The 19,772-nt window shown below is 47.5% G+C and overlaps 1 protein-coding gene across 1 annotated transcript in view; it reads left to right on the forward strand.

Annotated features, from left to right (window-relative positions):
• Positions 1-19,772, forward strand: part of LOC134908933 (cytochrome P450 2C5-like) — a 128,949-nt gene that overhangs the window by 39,693 nt on the left and 69,484 nt on the right. Inside the window, exon 4 of the mRNA XM_063915187.1 lies at positions 16,589-16,751. Coding sequence (XP_063771257.1) covers positions 16,589-16,751 — 163 coding nt within the window. The remainder of the gene's footprint in view (positions 1-16,588; positions 16,752-19,772) is intronic.

Genomic DNA, 19,772 nt, shown 5'->3' on the forward strand with positions numbered 1-19,772 from the left:
CTCACATCTGAAGCGTCCTAGCCTGCTGTCAACCAGATGCAGGGATGGGGGGGAGTGTCGGTGCCGCCAGAAGGGCTCTTTGCTCTGTATGACAGCACCACTAGCCAGAGCCGGCCCTAGGTATAGGCAAACTAGGCAATTGCCTAGGGCATCTGGTATGCCTAGGGGCATCAGCAGCTTCTGCTGATTAAAATGATATGCGGCATGCCTATATTCTGTGTGTAGCATTTTGTATGCAGATACAGCCACAGTCGCACACAGTATATAGGCATGCCACATATCATTTTAATCAGCAGAAGCTGCTTGTGCATCCTAGCCACATAGCAATACAAATAAGATGCATTTTCATAAAAAATAGGCACCCGACGTTAGCAGAGCTGCCAGTTGACTCACGCTGGGAACTACATGTGTCATTATGTGTATAAGGGCATTAATAATGTGTAACATATGTGTAAGGGGCACTATGTGTGTCATTATGTGTATAAGGGCACTAATAATGTGCGGCATATGTGTAAGGCCAAATGTGCACACTGTTCTTATTTAAATTACAGGGGGTAGGAAAACAAAAAAAAGGACTGCTATGGGTGGGGGGGTGATGGTGCTGGGAAAGGGGTGCAGGGTCAGAGGCGGAACTAGCGGTGGTGCTAGGGGGCACCAGCCAAAATCTTGCCTAGGGCATCATATTGGTTAGGGCCGGCTCTGCCACTAGCACACCCCTAGTTATACCCAGGCAAGCGACCAAAGACAAGCCTGCATTTCTCTGACCACCCTGTTACCACCCACAATCTGTCCCTAACTGTCAATCACTCTGCATCCAAATTCGGATACAAAAAACAGCGACCAACTGCATAAAAAACATCTCCATTGCGTTCATCTCTGAATCCCACATTCTATGAAATTAAAGTTAGAAGCTGGTTGGTTGGGTTGGGCAAAGGTGTCCACTTATCCTCTCTCCACGATTTGATTTGATACGTCTCCCACTAGATAAGAAGCCGTTATGATCCCCTACTCTGTCTTTGTTGCCGCAGACGGGGGTTATCACTGTTTCCTCCTATTTAATTACAGGGTTACTGCAGAGAAAGTGAATCTGAGATGGCTTTACCCAATACTCTTTAGTGAGGGACCAGATACATCTTGGCTGTAACCCCTCCAGATCAGGTTTTGGAATGCCAGAGCTGCTTTGCATTGCTAATTGCCACCAATGATAAAACATACAAGATTCTCTCAAATGAAAAGCTCCATCCAGCCCAAGTTGGGCACCACACTATGGGCCTAGTTCAGACCTGATAGCTGCTGTGCGTTTTTGTGCTGCGCATACGCCGGCACCGCAGTGCGCCGACGCATGCCAGACAGCCGACGGCCATCTCAGACCTGCGATAGCAGAGGCAATCGCTGGGTGGGAGAGGACGGGCCGCCGATTTAGGGGCGCAGTCCGTGCAACACAGGTGTGACTGGACTGTGCGGGGGGCGGGCCGCAGTGGCTGCATGAGATCACATGTAGCCGCTGCGACCGGGACAGTGATGGAACTGCGCTGGTAGGGAGCTACTCTTCAGGTACAAAAGCATGCGGGGAGGACTAAACTGTGCTGGGCGTCCTCTTGCCTGTCTGAGTAACTGATCGTAGCCGCTACGATCAGGTCTGAATTAGGCCCCATGTTGCTCTCATTGCTGGACATCATGGAGTCGATGGGAGCTGACCTTCTGCCAATGGTAAATTCCAAGTCCAATTTTACAATCATAAATAAAGAATTAAACATAAACACTACACTTCTGTATGAGTTAAAATGAGAGCTTTATATATACAAAAAAGATATATACAGTATTATACAAGTCAGTGACTAAGGGGGTCATTCCGAGTTGATCGCTAGCTGCTGTTGTTCGCAGCGCAGCAATCAGGCTTAAAATCAGCATTTCTGCGCATGCGTATGCACCGCAAAGCACAGGCGCGTCGTACGGGTACAATAAGCATCGTGGGTTTGCAGAGGCTAACTAACATTCCAGACGCACGGCAGAACGCAGGAAGATTGGCATGAAGGGGGCGTTTCTGTATGGCAACTGATCGTTTTCAGGGAGTGCTTAGAAAAAAACGCAGGTGTGGCAGAGAAAACCAAGGCGTGGCTGGGCGTTCGCTGGGCGGGTGTGTGACGTCAAAAGCCGTCCCTCCATCATTAGATTCAACGCACACGAAGAGTAACTACAGGGCTGGTCTTGTTCTGCACAAAATGTGTTTGCAGGCGCTCTGCTGCACAGGCGTTCGCACTTCTGCAAAGCGAAAATACACTCCCCCGTGGGCGGCGACAATGCGTTTGCACGGCTGCTAAAAGTAGCTAGCGAGCGATCAACTCGGAATGAGGGCCCAAAGCCAGACAAGTGCACACAACCAACAAAAGTGAATACATGTGCAGTCCTGGTAGACAAATATATGAGCAGAGATGTTTTGTGTGCAGCGTGTGACTACCTGTGCCTTCATGGGATTAGGTTTTATATGAACACTTATAAAATAATTGAAATGAATACAGCACTACTGCTTGCATAACACATTTTTTATCAAGGCCTTGAGAGAGTACTGCTGTGTAAATTCAGGCTTGGTTCCCAGTTTCTGTTTGCTGAAGAAAGATGAAGCCAAGAGTCAAAGGGGGTCATTCTGACCCATTTGCACGCTGCTGTTTTTCACAGCGGTGCAAACGGGTCGGTACTGCGCATGCGCTGCGGCCACAATGCACAGGCGCATCATTGCCCAGCGAAGCCTTTCGCTGGGCAACGACAAGAAGAACGAAGAAAGCAATCGCTGCCGCGATCGCAAGAAGATTGACAGCAGCGTTCCGGGGTGGCAACTCACCATTTTCTGGGAGTGGTGAGTCCAACGCAGGCGTGTCCAGGTGTTTGCAGGGCGGGTGTCTGACGTCAATTCCGGGACCGGACAGCCTAAACATATCGCAGCGGGTGAGTATGTTGAAAGCTACTCAGAAACTGCACAAAATGTTTTTGCATAGCACGGCTGCACAAGCGTTCGCAGCCTTGATATGCTAAATAGCCCTTCCCCATAGGCAGCGTCTAATTGATTGCACGGGCAGCAAAAAGATTTACTTCACCTATTTTACACAGTTCCGAGGCAGCCTCGGATCTTCCCGCCTTGCTCGGTTAACCCGAACGCGCCCGAACGTCATCATTCCGCTGTCGGATTCTCGCAAGATTCATATTCTATATAAAGAGCCGCGTGTCACCGCCATTTTCACTCGTGCATTGGAGATTGAACGGAGAGGATGTGGCTACGTTCTCTGCCTGAAAAGATCCGTATCTGTGCTCAGTGTGCTGCAAATATCTGTTCTCAGTGTGCTGCAAATAATCTGTGCTCAGTGTGCTGTATTATGGGGACCACCAGTATATAATTACAGTAGTAGTACAGTAGGACATTGCTGTATCTTGCAGCTCCGTGTCATACTCAGTTCTAGACAGTATCCTGATCATGAGTGCTCAATATCTGCTGCATTGTTGTGTGACCAGTATATATTATATATATAGTACAGTGCAGCATTTTGGTGACTACCAGTATAGTAGTACAGTACAGTACATTAGGCCATTGCTGTATCTTGCAGCTCTGTGTCACTTCAAGTATCCATATCTGTGCTGCATTGTTGTGAGCAGTATATATATAGAAGGACAGTGCAGCATTTTGGTGACCAGCAGAAGTAGTACAGTACAGTAGGCCATTGCAGTATTTTGCAGCTCTGTGTCAAGTATACTATCCATATCTGTGCTGCATTGTTGTTGTGAGCAGTATATAGTAAGACAGTGCAGCATTGAGGTGACCACCAGTATACATATACAGTAGTCCATTGCTGTAACTTCCAGCTCTGTGTCAAGTATACTATCCATATCTGTGCTGTATTGTTGCGAGCAGTATATAGTAGGGCAGTGCAGTATTTTGGTGACCAACAGTATATAGTAGTACAGTACCGTAGGCCATTGCTGTATCTTGCAGCTCTGTGTCAAGTATATTATCCATATCTGTGCTGCATTGTTGTTGTGAGCAGTATATAGTAAGACAGTGCAGCATTGTGGTGACCACCAGTATACATATACAGTAGTACAGTACAGTAGGCCATTGCTGTATCTTGCAGCTCCGTATCACTTCAAGTATCCATATCTGTGCTGCATTGTTGTGAGCAGTATATAGTAGGACAGTGCAGCATTTTGGTGACCAGCAGTAGTAGTACAGTAGGCCATTGCTATTGATATATTACTGGCATATAATTCCACACATTAAAAAATGGAGAACAGAAATGTGGAGGGTAAAATAGGGACAGATCAAGATCTACCTCAACCTAGTGCTGAAGCTGCTGCCACTAGTCATGGCCGAGATGATGAAATGCCATCAACGTCGTCTGCCAAGGCCGATGCCCAATGTCATAGTAGAGAGCATGTAAAATCCAAAAAACTAAATTTCAGTAACATGACCCAAAAATCAAAATTAAAAGCGTCTGAGGAGAAGCGTAAACTTACCACTATGCCATTTACGACACGGAGTGACAAGGAATGGCTGAGGCCTTGGCCTATGTTCATGGCTAGTGGTTCAGCTTCACATGACGATGGAAGCACTCATCCTCCCGCTAAAAAAATGAAAAGAGTTAAGCTGGCAAAATCACAGCAAAGAACTGTGCATTCTTCTAAATCACAAATCCCCAAGGAGAGTCCAATTGTGTCGTTTGCGATGCCTGACCTTCCCAACACTGGACGGGAAGAGGTGGCGCCTTCCACTATTTGCATGCACCCAGTTCTTGATAGTCAAATTGAAGATGTCACTGTTGAAGTACACCAGGATGAGGATATGGGTGTTGCTGGTGCTGAGGAGGAAATTGACAAGGAGGATTCTGATGGTGAGGTGGTTTGTTTAAGTCAGGCACCCGGGGAGACACCTGTTGTCCGTGGGATGAATATGGCCATTGACATGCCTGGTCAAATTACAAATAAAAATTACCTCTTCGGTGTGGAATTATTTTAACAGAAATGCGGACAACAGGTGTCAAGCCGAGTTTTGCCTTTGTCAAGCTGTAATAAGTAGGGGTAAGGACGTTGATGACCTAGGAACAGCCTCCCTTATACCTCACCTGGAGCGCATTCATCAGAAGTCATTGACAACTTCAAAAACTTTGGGTGACAGGGGAAGCAGTCAACTGACAACTAAATCCCTTCCTCTTGTACCCAAGCTCCTGCAAACCACACTACCAACTCCCTCAGTGTCAATTTCCTCCTTAGACAGGAATGCCAATAGTCCTGCAGGCCATGTCACTGGCAAGTCTGACGAGTACTCTCCTGACTAGAATTCCTCTGATGCATCCTTGAGTGTAACGCCTACTGCTGCTGGCGCTGCTGTTGTTGCTGCTGGGAGTCGATCGTCATCTCAGAGGGGAAGTCAGAAGACCACTTGTATTACTTCCAATAAGCAATTGACTGTCCAACAGTCCTTTGCGAGGAAGATGAAATATCACAGCAGTCATCCTGTTGCAAATTGGATAACTCAGGCCTTGGCAGCTGTGGTGGTGTTAAACGTGCGTCTGATATCCAGCATTAGTTCACAGGGAATTAGAGAATTTCTTGAGGTAATGTGTCCCCGTTACCAAATACATCTAGGTTCCACCTCTCTAGACAGGCGATACCGAGAATGTACACAGACGTCAGAAAAAGAGTCACCAGTGTCCTAAAAAAACAGTTGTACCCAATATCCACTTAACCACGGACATGTGGACAAGTGGAGCAGGGCAGACTCAGGACTATATGACTGTGACAGCCCACTGGGTAGATGTATTGCTCCCGCAGCAAGAACAGCAGCGGCGGCACCAGTAGCAGCATCTCGCAAATGACAACTCGTTCCTAGGCAGGCTACACTTTGTATCACCGCTTTTCATAAGAGGCACACAGCTGACAACCTCTTACGGAAACTGAGGGACATCATTGCAGAATGGCTTACCCCAATTGGACTCTCCTGGGGATTTGTGACATCGGACAACGCCACCAATATTGTGCGTGCATTACATGTGGGCAAATTCCAGCACATCCCATGTTTTGCACATACATTGAATTTGGTGGTGCAGAATTTAAAAAAAAAATGACAGGGGCGTGCAAGAGATGCTATCAGTGCCCCTAAGAATTTCGGACCGCTTTCGGCAAACAGCCACCGCGTGCTGAAGACTGGAGAACCAGCAAACACTCCTGAACCTGCCCCGCCATCATCTGTAGCAAGAGGTGGTAACTAGTGATGAGCGCCTGAAATTTTTCGGGTTTTGTGTTTTGGCTTTGGGTTCGGTTCCGCGGCCGTGTTTTGGGTTCGACCGCGTTTTGGCAAAACCTCACCGAATTTTTTTTGTCGGATTCGGGTGTGTTTTGGATTCGGGTGTTTTTTTCAAAAAACCCTAAAAAACAGCTTAAATCATAGAATTTGGGGGTCATTTTGATCCCATATTATTATTAACCTCAAAAACCATAATTTCCACTCATTTTCAGTCTATTCTGAATACCTCACACCTCACAATATTATTTTTAGTCCTAAAATTTGCACCGAGGTCGCTGGATGACTAAGCTAAGCGACCCTAGTGGCCGACACAAACACCTGGCCCATCTAGGAATGGCACTGCAGTGTCACGCAGGATGTCCCTTCCAAAAAACCCTCCCCAAACAGCACATGACGCAAAGAAAAAAAGAGGCGCAATGAGGTAGCTGTGTGAGTAAGATTAGCGACCCTAGTGGCCGACACAAACACCGGGCCCATTTAGGAGTGGCACTGCAGTGTCACGCAGGATGTCCCTTCCAAAAAACCCTCCCCAAACAGCACATGACGCAAAGAAAAAAAGAGGCGCAATGAGGTAGCTGTGTGAGTAAGATTAGCGACCCTAGTGGCCGACACAAACACCGGGCCCATCTAGGAGTGGCACTGCAGTGTCACGCAGGATGGCCCTTCCAAAAAACACTCCCCAAACAGCACATGACGCAAAGAAAAAAAGAGGCGCAATGAGGTAGCTGACTGTGTGAGTAAGATAAGCGACCCTAGTGGCCGACACAAACACCGGGCCCATTTAGGAGTGGCACTGCAGTGTCACGCAGGATGTCCCTTCCAAAAAACCCTCCCCAAACAGCACATGACGCAAAGAAAAAAAGAGGCGCAATGAGGTAGCTGTGTGAGTAAGATTAGCGACCCTAGTGGCCGACACAAACACCGGGCCCATCTAGGAGTGGCACTGCAGTGTCACGTAGGATGTCCCTTCCAAAAAACCCTCCCCAAACAGCACATGATGCAAAGAAAAAAAGAGGCGCAATGAGGTAGCTGTGTGAGTAAGATTAGCGACCCTAGTGGCCGACACAAACACCGGGCCCATCTAGGAGTGGCACTGCAGTGTCACGCAGGATGTCCCTTCCAAAAAACCCTCCCCAAACAGCACATGACGCAAAGAAAAAAAGAGGCGCAATGAGGTAGCTGTGTGAGTAAGATTAGCGACCGTAGTGGCCGACACAAACACCGGGCCCATTTAGGAGTGGCACTGCAGTGTCACGCAGGATGTCCCTTCCAAAAAACCCTCCCCAAACAGCACATGACGCAAAGAAAAAAAGAGGCGCAATGAGGTAGCTGTGTGAGTAAGATTAGCGACCCTAGTGGCCGACACAAATACCGGGCCCATCTAGGAGTGGCACTGCAGTGTCACGCAGGATGGCCCTTCCAAAAAACCCTCCCCAAACAGCACATGATGCAAAGAAAAAAAGAGGCGCAATGAGGTAGCTGACTGTGTGAGTAAGATAAGCGACCCTAGTGGCCGACACAAACACCGGGCCCATTTAGGAGTGGCACTGCAGTGTCACGCAGGATGTCCCTTCCAAAAAACCCTCCCCAAACAGCACATGACGCAAAGAAAAATAAAAGAAAAAAGAGGTGCAAGATGGAATTGTCCTTGGGCCCTCCCACCCACCCTTATGTTGTATAAACAAAACAGGACATGCACACTTTAACCAACCCATCATTTCAGTGACAGGGTCTGCCACACGACTGTGACTGATATGACGGGTTGGTTTGGACCCCCCCCCCAAAAAAGAAGCAATTAATCTCTCCTTGCACAAACTGGCTCTACAGAGGCAAGATGTCCACCTCATCATCATCCTCCGATATATCACCGTGTACATTCCCCTCCTCACAGATTATCAATTCGTCCCCACTGGAATCCACCATCTCAGCTCCCTGTGTACTTTGTGGAGGCAATTGCTGCTGGTCAATGTCTCCGCGGAGGAATTGATTATAATTCATTTTAATGAACATCATCTTCTCCACATTTTCTGGATGTAACCTCGTACGCCGATTGCTGACAAGGTGAGCGGCGGCACTAAACACTCTTTCGGAGTACACACTTGTGGGAGGGCAACTTAGGTAGAATAAAGCCAGTTTGTGCAAGGGCCTCCAAATTGCCTCTTTTTCCTGCCAGTATAAGTATGGACTGTGTGATGTGCCTACTTGGATGCGGTCACTCATATAATCCTCCACCATTCTTTCAATGGTGAGAGAATCATATGCAGTGACAGTAGACGACATGTCCGTAATCGTTGTCAGGTCCTTCAGTCCGGACCAGATGTCAGCATCAGCAGTCGCTCCAGACTGCCCTGCATCACCGCCAGCGGGTGGGCTCGGAATTCTGAGCCTTTTCCTCGCACCCCCAGTTGCGGGAGAATGTGAAGGAGGAGATGTTAACAGGTCGCGTTCCGCTTGACTTGACAATTTTCTCACCAGCAGGTCTTTCAACCCCAGCAGACTTGTGTCTGCCGGAAAGAGAGATCCAAGGTAGGCTTTAAATCTAGGATCGAGCATGGTGGCCAAAATGTAGTGCTCTGATTTCAACAGATTGACCACCCGTGAATCCTTGTTAAGCGAATTAAGGGCTCCATCCACAAGTCCCACATGCCTAGCGGAATCGCTCCGTGTTAGCTCCTCCTTCAATGTCTCCAGCTTCTTCTGCAAAAGCCTGATGAGGGGAATGACCTGACTCAGGCTGGCAGTGTCTGAACTGACTTCACGTGTGGCAAGTTCAAAGGGCAGCAGAACCTTGCACAACGTTGAAATCATTCTCCACTGCGCTTGAGACAGGTGCATTCCACCTCCTATATCGTGCTCAATTGTATAGGCTTGAATGGCCTTTTGCTGCTCCTCCAACCTCTGAAGCATATAGAGGGTTGAATTCCACCTCGTTACCACTTCTTGCTTCAGATGATGGCAGGGCAGGTTCAGTAGTTTTTGGTGGTGCTCCAGTCTTCTGTACGTGGTGCCTGTATGCCGAAAGTGTCCCGCAATTCTTCGGGCCACCGACAGCATCTCTTGCACGCCCCTGTCGTTTTTTAAGTAATTCTGCACCACCAAATTCAAGGTATGTGCAAAACATGGGACGTGCTGGAATTTGCCCATATTTAATGCACACACAATATTGCTGGCGTTGTCCGATGCCACAAATCCACAGGAGAGTCCAATTGGGGTAAGCCATTCCGCGATGATCTTCCTCAGTTGCCGTAAGAGGTTTTCAGCTGTGTGCGTATTCTGGAAAGCGGTGATACAAAGCGTAGCCTGCCTAGGAAAGAGTTGGCGTTTGCGAGATGCTGCTACTGGTGCCGCCGCTGCAGTTCTTGCGGCGGGAGTCCATACATCTACCCAGTGGGCTGTCAGTCATATAGTCCTGACCCTGCCCTGCTCCACTTGTCCACATGTCCGTGGTTAAGTGGACATTGGGTACAGCTGCATTTTTTAGGACACTGGTGACTCTTTTTCTGAGGTCTGTGTACATTTTCGGTATCGCCTGCCTAGAGAAATGGAACCTAGATGGTATTTGGTACCGGGGACACAGTACCTCCAACAAGTATCTAGTTGGCTCTGCAGTAATGATGGATACCGGAACCACGTTTCTCACCACCCAGGATGCCAAGGCCTCAGTTATCCGCTTTGCAGTAGGATGACTGCTGTGATATTTCATCTTCCTCGCAAAGGACTGTTGGACAGTCAATTGCTTGGTGGAAGTAGTAAAAGTCGTCTTACGACTTCCCCTCTGGGATGACCATCGACTCCCAGCAGCAACAACAGCAGCGCCAGCAGCAGTAGGCGTTACACGCAAGGATGCATCGGAGGAATCCCAGGCAGGAGAGGAATCATCAGAATTGCCAGTGACATGGCCTGCAGGACTATTGGCATTCCTGGGGAAGGAGGAAATTGACACTGAGGGAGTTGGTGGGGTGGTTTGCGTGAGCTTGGTTACAAGAGGAAGGGATTTACTGGTCAGTGGACTGCTTCCGCTGTCACCCAAAGTTTTTGAACTTGTCACTGACTTATTATGAATGCGCTGCAGGTGACGTATAAGGGAGGATGTTCCGAGGTGGTTAACGTCCTTACCCCTACTTATTACAGCTTGACAAAGGGAACACACGGCTTGACACCTGTTGTCCGCATTTCTGTTGAAATACCTCCACACCGAAGAGCTGATTTTTTTGGTATTTTCACCAGGCATGTCAACGGCCATATTCCTCCCACGGACAACAGGTGTCTCCCCGGGTGCCTGACTTAAACAAACCACCTCACCATCAGAATCCTCCTGGTCAATTTCCTCCCCAGCGCCAGCAACACCCATATCCTCCTCATCCTGGTGTACTTCAACACTGACATCTTCAATCTGACTATCAGGAACTGGACTGCGGGTGCTCCTTCCAGCACTTGCAGGGGGCGTGCAAATGGTGGAAGGCGCATGCTCTTCACGTCCAGTGTTGGGAAGGTCAGGCATCGCAACCGACACAATTGGACTCTCCTTGTGGATTTGGGATTTCGAAGAACGCACAGTTCTTTGCGGTGCTACTGCTTTTGCCAGCTTGAGTCTTTTCATTTTTCTAGTGAGAGGCTGAGTGCCTCCATCCTCATGTGAAGCTGAACCACTAGCCATGAACATAGGCCAGGGCCTCAGCCGTTCCTTGCCACTCCGTGTGGTAAATGGCATATTGGCAAGTTTACGCTTCTCCTCCGACAATTTTATTTTAGGTTTTGGAGTCCTTTTTTTACTGATATTTGGTGTTTTGGATTTGACATGCTCTGTACTATGACATTGGGCATCGGCCTTGGCAGACGACGTTGCTGGCATTTCATCGTCTCGGCCATGACTAGTGGCAGCAGCTTCAGCACGAGGTGGAAGTGGATCTTGATCTTTCCCTAATTTTGGAACCTCAACATTTTTGTTCTCCATATTTTAATAGGCACAACTAAAAGGCACCTCAGGTAAACAATGGAGATGGATGGATACTAGTATATAATTATGGACGGACTGCCGAGTGCCGACACAGAGGTAGCTACAGCCGTGGACTACCGTACTGTACTGTGTCTGCTGCTAATATAGACTGGTTGATAAAGAGATGTAGTAGTATGTATGTATAAAGAAGAAAGAAAAAAAAACCTCGGGTAGGTGGTATACAATTATGGACGGACTGCCGAGTGCCGACACAGAGGTAGCTACAGCCGTGAACTACCGTACTGTACTGTGTCTGCTGCTAATATAGACTGGTTGATAAAGAGATGTAGTAGTATGTATGTATAAAGAAGAAAGAAAAAAAAACCACGGGTAGGTGGTATACAATTATGGACGGACTGCCGAGTGCCGACACAGAGGTAGCTACAGCCGTGGACTACCGTACTGTACTGTGTCTGCTGCTAATATAGACTGGTTGATAAAGAGATGTAGTAGTATGTATGTATAAAGAAGAAAGAAAAAAAAACCTCGGGTAGGTGGTATACAATTATGGACGGACTGCCGAGTGCCGACACAGAGGTAGCTACAGCCGTGAACTACCGTACTGTACTGTGTCTGCTGCTAATATAGACTGGTTGATAAAGAGATGTAGTAGTATGTATGTATAAAGAAGAAAGAAAAAAAACCTCGGGTAGGTGGTATAAAATTATGGACGGACTGCCGAGTGCCGACACAGAGGTAGCTACAGCCGTGAACTACCGTACTGTACTGTGTCTGCTGCTAATATAGACTGGTTGATAAAGAGATGTAGTAGTATGCATGTATAAAGAAGAAAGAAAAAAAAACCACGGGTAGGTGGTATACAATTATGGACAGACTGCCGAGTGCCGACACAGAGGTAGCTACAGCCGTGGACTACCGTACTGTACTGTGTCTGCTGCTAATATAGACTGGTTGATAAAGAGATGTAGTAGTATGTATGTATAAAGAAGAAAGAAAAAAAAACCACGGGTAGGTGGTATACAATAATGGACGGACTGCCGAGTGCCGACACAGAGGTAGCTACAGCCGTGAACTACCGTACTGTACTGTGTCTGCTGCTAATATAGACTGGTTGATAAAGAGATGTAGTAGTATGTATGTATAAAGAAGAAAGAAAAAAAAACCACGGGTAGGTGGTATACAATTATGGACGGACTGCCGAGTGCCGACACAGAGGTAGCTACAGCCGTGAACTACCGTACTGTGTCTGCTGCGACTGGATGATAAATAATGATATAAAAAATATATATATATCACTACTGCAGCCGGACAGGTATATATTATATAATGACGGACCTGCTGGACACTGTCTGTCAGCAGAATGAGTTTTTTATAGAATAAAAAAAAAAACACCACACAAGTGAAGTCACACGACGAGTGTTTAACTTTTTCAGGCAATCACAATATAGTATACTACTAACTATACTGGTGGTCAGTGTGGTCAGGTCACTGGTCAGTCACACTGGCAGTGGCACTCCTGCAGCAAAAGTGTGCACTGTTTAATTTTAATATAATATGTACTCCTGGCTCCTGCTATAACCTATAACTGGCACTGCAGTGCTCCCCAGTCTCCCCCACAATTATAAGCTGTGTGAGCTGAGTACAGTCAGATATATATACATAGATGATGCAGCACACTGGGCTGAGCAGTGCACACAGATATGGTATGTGACTGAGTCACTGTGTGTATCGTTTTTTTCAGGCAGAGAACGGATATATTAAATAAAACTGCACTGTCTGGTGGTCACTGTGGTCAGTCACTAGTAAACTCTGCACTCTCTACACTTCTACAGTACTCCTAAGCTCCAGTAAATCAGGTCAATCTCTCTCTCTCTCTCTCTCTCTCTCTTCTAATCTAAATGGAGAGGACGCCAGCCACGTCCTCTCCCTATCAATCTCAATGCACGTGTGAAAATGGCGGCGACGCGCGGCTCCTTATATAGAATCCGAGTCTCGCGAGAATCCGACAGCGTCATGATGACGTTCGGGCGCGCTCGGGTTAACCGAGCAAGGCGGGAGGATCCGAGTCTGCTCGAACCCGTGAAAAAAACCATGAAGTTCGGGCGGGTTCGGATTCAGAGAAACCGAACCCGCTCATCTCTAGTGGTAACGAGGTGGAATTCAACCCTCTATATGCTTCAGAGGATGGAGGAGCAGCATCGGCCTATGATATAGGCAAAGGAGGGGGAATGCACCTGACTCAAGCGCAGTGGAGAATGATTTCAACGTTGTGCAAGGTTCTGCCTGCCAGTCAGGTCATTCCCCTCATCAGGCTTTTGCAGAAGCAGCTGGAGAGATTGAAGGAGGAGCTAAAACAGAGCGATTCCGCTAGGCATGTGGGACTTGTGGATGGAGCCCTTCATTCGCTTAACCAGGATTCACGGGTGGTCAATCTGTTGAAATCAGAGCACTAAATTTTGGCCACCGTGCTTGATCATAGGTTTAAAGCCTACGTTGTATCACTCTTTGCGGCAGACACAAGTCTGCAGAGGTTCAAAGACCTGCTGGTGAGAAAATTGTCAAGTCAAGCGGAACGTGACCCGTCCACAGCTCCTCCTTCACATTCTCTCGCAACTGGGGCTGCGAGGAAAAGGCTAAGAATTCCGAGCCCACCCGCTGGTGGTGATGCAGGGCAGTCTGGAGCGAGTGCTGACATCTGGTCCGGACTGAAGGACCTGCCAATGATTACTGACATGTCGTCTACTGTCACTGCATATGATTCTGTCACCATTGAAAGAATGGTGGAGGATTATATGAGTGACCGCATCCAAGTAGGCACGTCACACAGTCCGTACGTATACTGGCAGGAAAAAGAGGCAATTTGGAGGCCCTTGCACAAACTGGCTTTATTTTACCTAAGTTGCCCCACCTCCAGTGTGTACTCTGAAAGAGTGTTTAGTGCAGCCAGTCACCTTGTTAGCGATCGGCGTACGAGGTTACTTCCACAAAATGTGGAGAAGATGATGTTCATCAAAATGAATTATAATCAATTCCTCCGTGGAGACATTCACCATCAATTGTCTCCAGAAAGTACACAGGGATCTGAGATGGTGGATTCCAGTGGGGACGAATTAACAATCTGTGAGGTGCGGGATGTACACAGTGAAAGGGGTGAGGAATCGGACGATGAGGAGGAGGTGGACATCTTGCCTCTGTAGAGCTAGTTTGAGCAAGGAGAGATTGATTGCTTCTTTTTTTGGTGGGGGCCCAAACCAACCAGTCATTTCAGCCACAGTCGTGTGGCAGACCCTGTGGCTGAAATGATGGGTTTGCTAAAGTGTGCATGTCCTGTTTATACAACATAAGGGTGGGTGGGAGGGCCCAAGGACAATTCCATCTTGCACCTATTTTTTTTTTTATTTTTTTTTATCTTTGCAGCATGTGATGTTTGGGGCCAATATTTTTAAATGCCATCCTGTCTGACACTGCAGTGCCACTCCTAGATGGGCCAGGTGTTTGTGCCGCCCACTTAGGTCGCTTAGCTTAGTCATCCAGCACCTCGGTGCAAATTTTAGGACTAAAAATAATATTGTGAGGTGTGAGGTGTTCAGAATAGACTGGAAATGAGTGGAAATTATGGTTATTGATGTTAATAATACTATAGGATCAAAATTACCCCCAAATTCTATGATTTAAGCTGTTTTTGAGGGTTTTTTGAAAAAAAACACCCGAATCCAAAACACACCCGAATCCGACAAAAAATTTTCAGGGAGGTTTTGCCAAAACGCATCCGAATCCAAAACACGGCCGCGGAACCGAATCCAAAACCAAAACACAAAGGGGGTGATTCCGAGTTGTTCGCTCGCTAGCAGATTTTAGCAGCATTGCACACACTAGGCCGCCGCCCTCTGGGAGTGTATCCTCGCTTAGCAGAATTGCGAACTAAAGATTAGCAGAATTGCGAATAAATAATTCTTAGCCGTTTCTGAGTAGCTCCGGATATACTCACGATTAGCGATCAGTTCAGTCAGTTTCGTTCCTGGTTTGACGTCACAAACACGCCCTGCGTTCGGCCAGCCGCTCCCCAGTTTCTCCAGACACTCCCGCGTTTTTCCCTGACACACCTGCGTTTTTCTGCAAATGCCGTGAAAATGCTGAGTATCCGCCCAGAAACACCCACTTCCTGTCAATCACACTACGAACACTTCAACGATGGAAATTCTTCATTCTGCCGTGAGTAAATCTACTAAGTTTTGAGCTAAAATACTTAGCGCATGCACACAACGTACCATGCGCATGCGCATTTTCGCATGAATCGCTCCATTACGATAATCGGCAATGAGCGAACAACTCTGAATGACCCCCAAACCCCCAAAAATTTCCGGTGCACATCTCTATTAAACACTCAGTGCAATCACAATTACAAGGGTAGAACCTATATCCCCTTCACCAAAAGGACCTGGATGTGACATCAGGTGAGGGCAAAAGTTGTCTTCTGCCCTTACAGCATTTTACTTTTTACTTCAATCTAGGTTTATTGTAGATTATTTTATTTTATTTAGACTCTACTGTACTCTCGAGGTGTCACTTTGTTTGTCACAGGTCCCTATTCCAAATAAATGGTGACGTTGACACTGCATCATGGCAAAGGTCCTCTCGACGAAGGGTAGGGATGGCCATCGGTGTGTTCACCATCGATGGGTGCCCTCGATGGCAAAACTGTGAGTGACAATCGATGGTCACTAACTATGCTATGGGAGACCATCGATGGTTTCACTCATTGATGACCATCCCTGTTATGTCTGTGAATGACCAGCGGGCCAATCACAGACCGGGGGTGGGACTTCATGGGTGCTGGGGGCAGAGCTATGATCTGTGTCCCAGCATCTTTAAAATATATATATATATATATATATTCGTTTAGGCTAAGCCCTTGATGGAGAGAAATCATCTGGTTCTCTCCCATTGATGGCAAAGCTATTCAACATCGGTCTCAAACCATCAATGATTAGGATGGTCGATGGCCATCCCTAGCGAAGGGGATCTAGGCGCTACCCAATCACCAGGGCTCACTGCTGTTGTTTTCCAGCCTTGTATATCCCCATGTTGCAGGGGATTATCTGTAGCCAGGAAATGGGTGCAGATCAGCAAACACATGATATTTAAATAATACTGAACAGAAGCCTAAATAAACAGCACCTGGTTGGGCACACATGCCGCGCCTACGGTCGCTGCTCCTGAGATTACAAAACCTGGGATCAAGTCAGTTTATACTAGAGCATGACCTTGACACATAGAAACAATACTTAATCAAATAAATAGAATGTACAGTGCATCAATAAATTTCATATGTGGATTTTCAGCTTTCTGAGAAGTACGGCTCAGTGTACAGTATACGTTTGGGAACCGAGAAAATAGTCATCCTGTCTGGATATGAGACGGTGAAAGATGCTCTTGTAAACCACGCGGATGTGTTTGCTGCAAGACCAAAAGTGCCAATTTTCGAAGCGTTATTTCTAGGACATGGTAAGCTTTATTGTATAATTATAGATGTCGTTTTTGTCTGCTTGTTTATATACTACTATAGATAGAAGCTGGTTGCAGCACTTTGCAAAAGTTTACGATGACGGGCCACTGGAGAAGGACCATTACTAAAGTGCCAACTGGGGGGGTGTTACCCCTGTACTAATGTTTTGCACAGAGAAGAACATATTTGTTTAAATATTTGCACTTTTTACTAATGTCATTAACTACAGTAGTATAAGATTATTGCTGAAGAGCTTTATATATTATGCAGCCCTAAAAGTTGATTCCCAAATGAGTAATGTCTGTGTATGGGGATGGGCCAATACATAGTCTGCATTTGTTAGAGATGAAGGAAATCACAATAAATGTATGCAGCTCATTCTTCCTGGTAGACAATGCAGAGGACCTAAATGTTCAACATATGGGGGGTCATTCCGACCCAATCGCTCGCTGCAGTGTGTCGCAGCGATCGGATCGGAACTGCGCATGCGACGGTGCTGCAGTGCACCGGCGCATGGCAGTCGTCGTTGCCTAGCGATCGCCTCTGAGACAGAAATGGTCGCTGGGCAAGAGGGGGCTGGACGGCGGCGTTAAGCTGCTGTTTAGGAGGCGCGGTCCGGCCAACGCAGGCGTGACCGGACCGTTGGGGAGGGTGGGGGGCGGGCTGTGGCGGCTGTGACGAACAACTCCCGGCCAGCCGCAGGGGCTGTGCTGGCCGGGAGTTACTCATGAAATACAAAAGCATCACCGCTGTGCGATGCTTTTGTATTTGTGCGGGGGGGGGGGGGGGGGGGCGGCACTGACATGCGGGGCGGGCTAGCCCTGTGCTGGGCGTCCCCCCGCATGTCAGGGGAGATGATCGTAGCTGTGCTTAATTTAGCACAGCTATGATCGACTCGGAGTGACCCCCATAGAGTGATAGGAGATCCCTGGAAGTGAAACGATTATTGCTGGCAATAATGTGGTCCACTATTGCGCTAAGGGCAGGGGCATAGCCAGAACTTTGTGGGCCCCATAACAACACTTTGAAGGGGCCTGGCCATCCCAATGCTTCTAGAGAGACACTTCTCTGCAGCAGTTGTTCATTTTATGCCCTATATTAGTGCCCTAGTTCATTTTCTGAACCATAATGGAGCCTTATTTAATGTTATGCCCCATAGTAGTGATGTCGTTTCTTTTATGAATCGTAGTTGTGATTAAGTTCACCCTATGTCCCATTTCAGAGCTGCCGGTACACATCATGCCACACAGTAACCTCAATTCACATTATGATATATAGTGCTCCCCGTTCATAGTCTAGAGATGAGCGCCGGAAATTTTTCGGGTTTTGTGTTTTGGTTTTGGGTTCGGTTCCGCGGCCGTGTTTTGGGTTCGACCGCGTTTTGGCAAAACCTCACCGAATTTTTTTTGTCGGATTCGGGTGTGTTTTGGATTCGGGTGTTTTTTTCAAAAAACACTAAAAAACAGCTTAAATCATTGAATTTGCGGTCATTTTGATCCCATAGTATTATTAACCTCAATAACTATAATTTATACTCATTTTCAGTCTATTCTGAACACCTCACACCTCACAATATTATTTTTAGTCCTAAAATTTGCACCGAGGTCGCTGTGTGACTAAGATAAGCGACCCAAGTGGCCGACACAAACACCGGGCCCATCTAGGAGTGTCACTGCAGTGTCACGCAGGATGGCCCTTCAAAAAAATACTCCCCAAACAGCACATGACGCAAAGAAAAAAAGAGGCGCAATGAGGTAGCTGACTGTGTGAGTAAGACTAGCGACCCTAGTGGCCGACACAAACACCGGGCCCATCTAGGAGTGGCACTGCAGTGTCACGCAGGATGTCCCTTCCAAAAAACCCTCCCCAAACAGCACATGACGCAAAGAAAAAAAGAGGCGCAATCAGGTAGCTGACTGTGTGAGTAAGACTAGCGACCCTAGTGGCCGACACAAACACCGGGCCCATCTAGGAGTGGCACTGCAGTGTCACGCAGGATGGCCCTTCCAAAAAACCCTCCCCAAACAGCACATGACGCAAAGAAAAAGAAAAGAAAAAAGAGGTGCAAGATGGAATTGTCCTTGGGCCCTCCCACCCTTATGTTGTATAAACAAAACAGGACATGCACACTTTAACCAACCCATCATTTCAGTGACAGGGTCTGCCACACGACTGTGACTGATATGACGGGTTGGTTTGGACCCCCCCCAAAAAAGAATCAATTAATCTCTCCTTGCACAAACTGGCTCTACAGAGGCAAGATGTCCACCTCATCATCACCCTCCGATATATCACCGTGTACATCCCCCTCCTCACAGATTATCAATTCGTCCCCACTGGAATCCACCATCTCAGCTCCCTGTGTACTTTGTGGAGGCAATTGCTGCTGGTCAATGTCTCCGCGGAGGAATTGATTATAATTCATTTTAATGAACCTCATCTTCTCCACATTTTCTGGATGTAACCTCGTACGCCGATTGCTGACAAGGTGAGCGGCGGCACTAAACACTCTTTCGGAGTACACACTTGTGGGAGGGCAACTTAGGTAGAATAAAGCCAGTTTGTGCAAGGGCCTCCAAATTGCCTCTTTTTCCTGCCAGTATAAGTACGGACTGTGTGACGTGCCTACTTGGATGCGGTCACTCATATAATCCTCCACCATTCTATCAATGTTGAGAGAATCATATGCAGTGACAGTAGACGACATGTCCGTAATCGTTGTCAGGTCCTTCAGTCCGGACCAGATGTCAGCATCAGCAGTCGCTCCAGACTGCCCTGCATCACCGCCAGCGGGTGGGCTCGGAATTCTGAGCCTTTTCCTCGCACCCCCAGTTGCGGGAGAATGTGAAGGAGGAGATGTTGACAGGTCGCGTTCCGCTTGACTTGACAATTTTCTCACCAGCAGGTCTTTCAACCCCAGCAGACTTGTGTCTGCCAGAAAGAGAGATCCAAGGTAGGCTTTAAATCTAGGATCGAGCACGGTGGCCAAAATGTAGTGCTCTGATTTCAACAGATTGACC

This window comes from Pseudophryne corroboree, chromosome 4 (genome assembly GCF_028390025.1).
Source record: "Pseudophryne corroboree isolate aPseCor3 chromosome 4, aPseCor3.hap2, whole genome shotgun sequence".
In the NCBI taxonomy this organism is placed as follows: Eukaryota; Metazoa; Chordata; class Amphibia; order Anura; family Myobatrachidae; genus Pseudophryne; species Pseudophryne corroboree.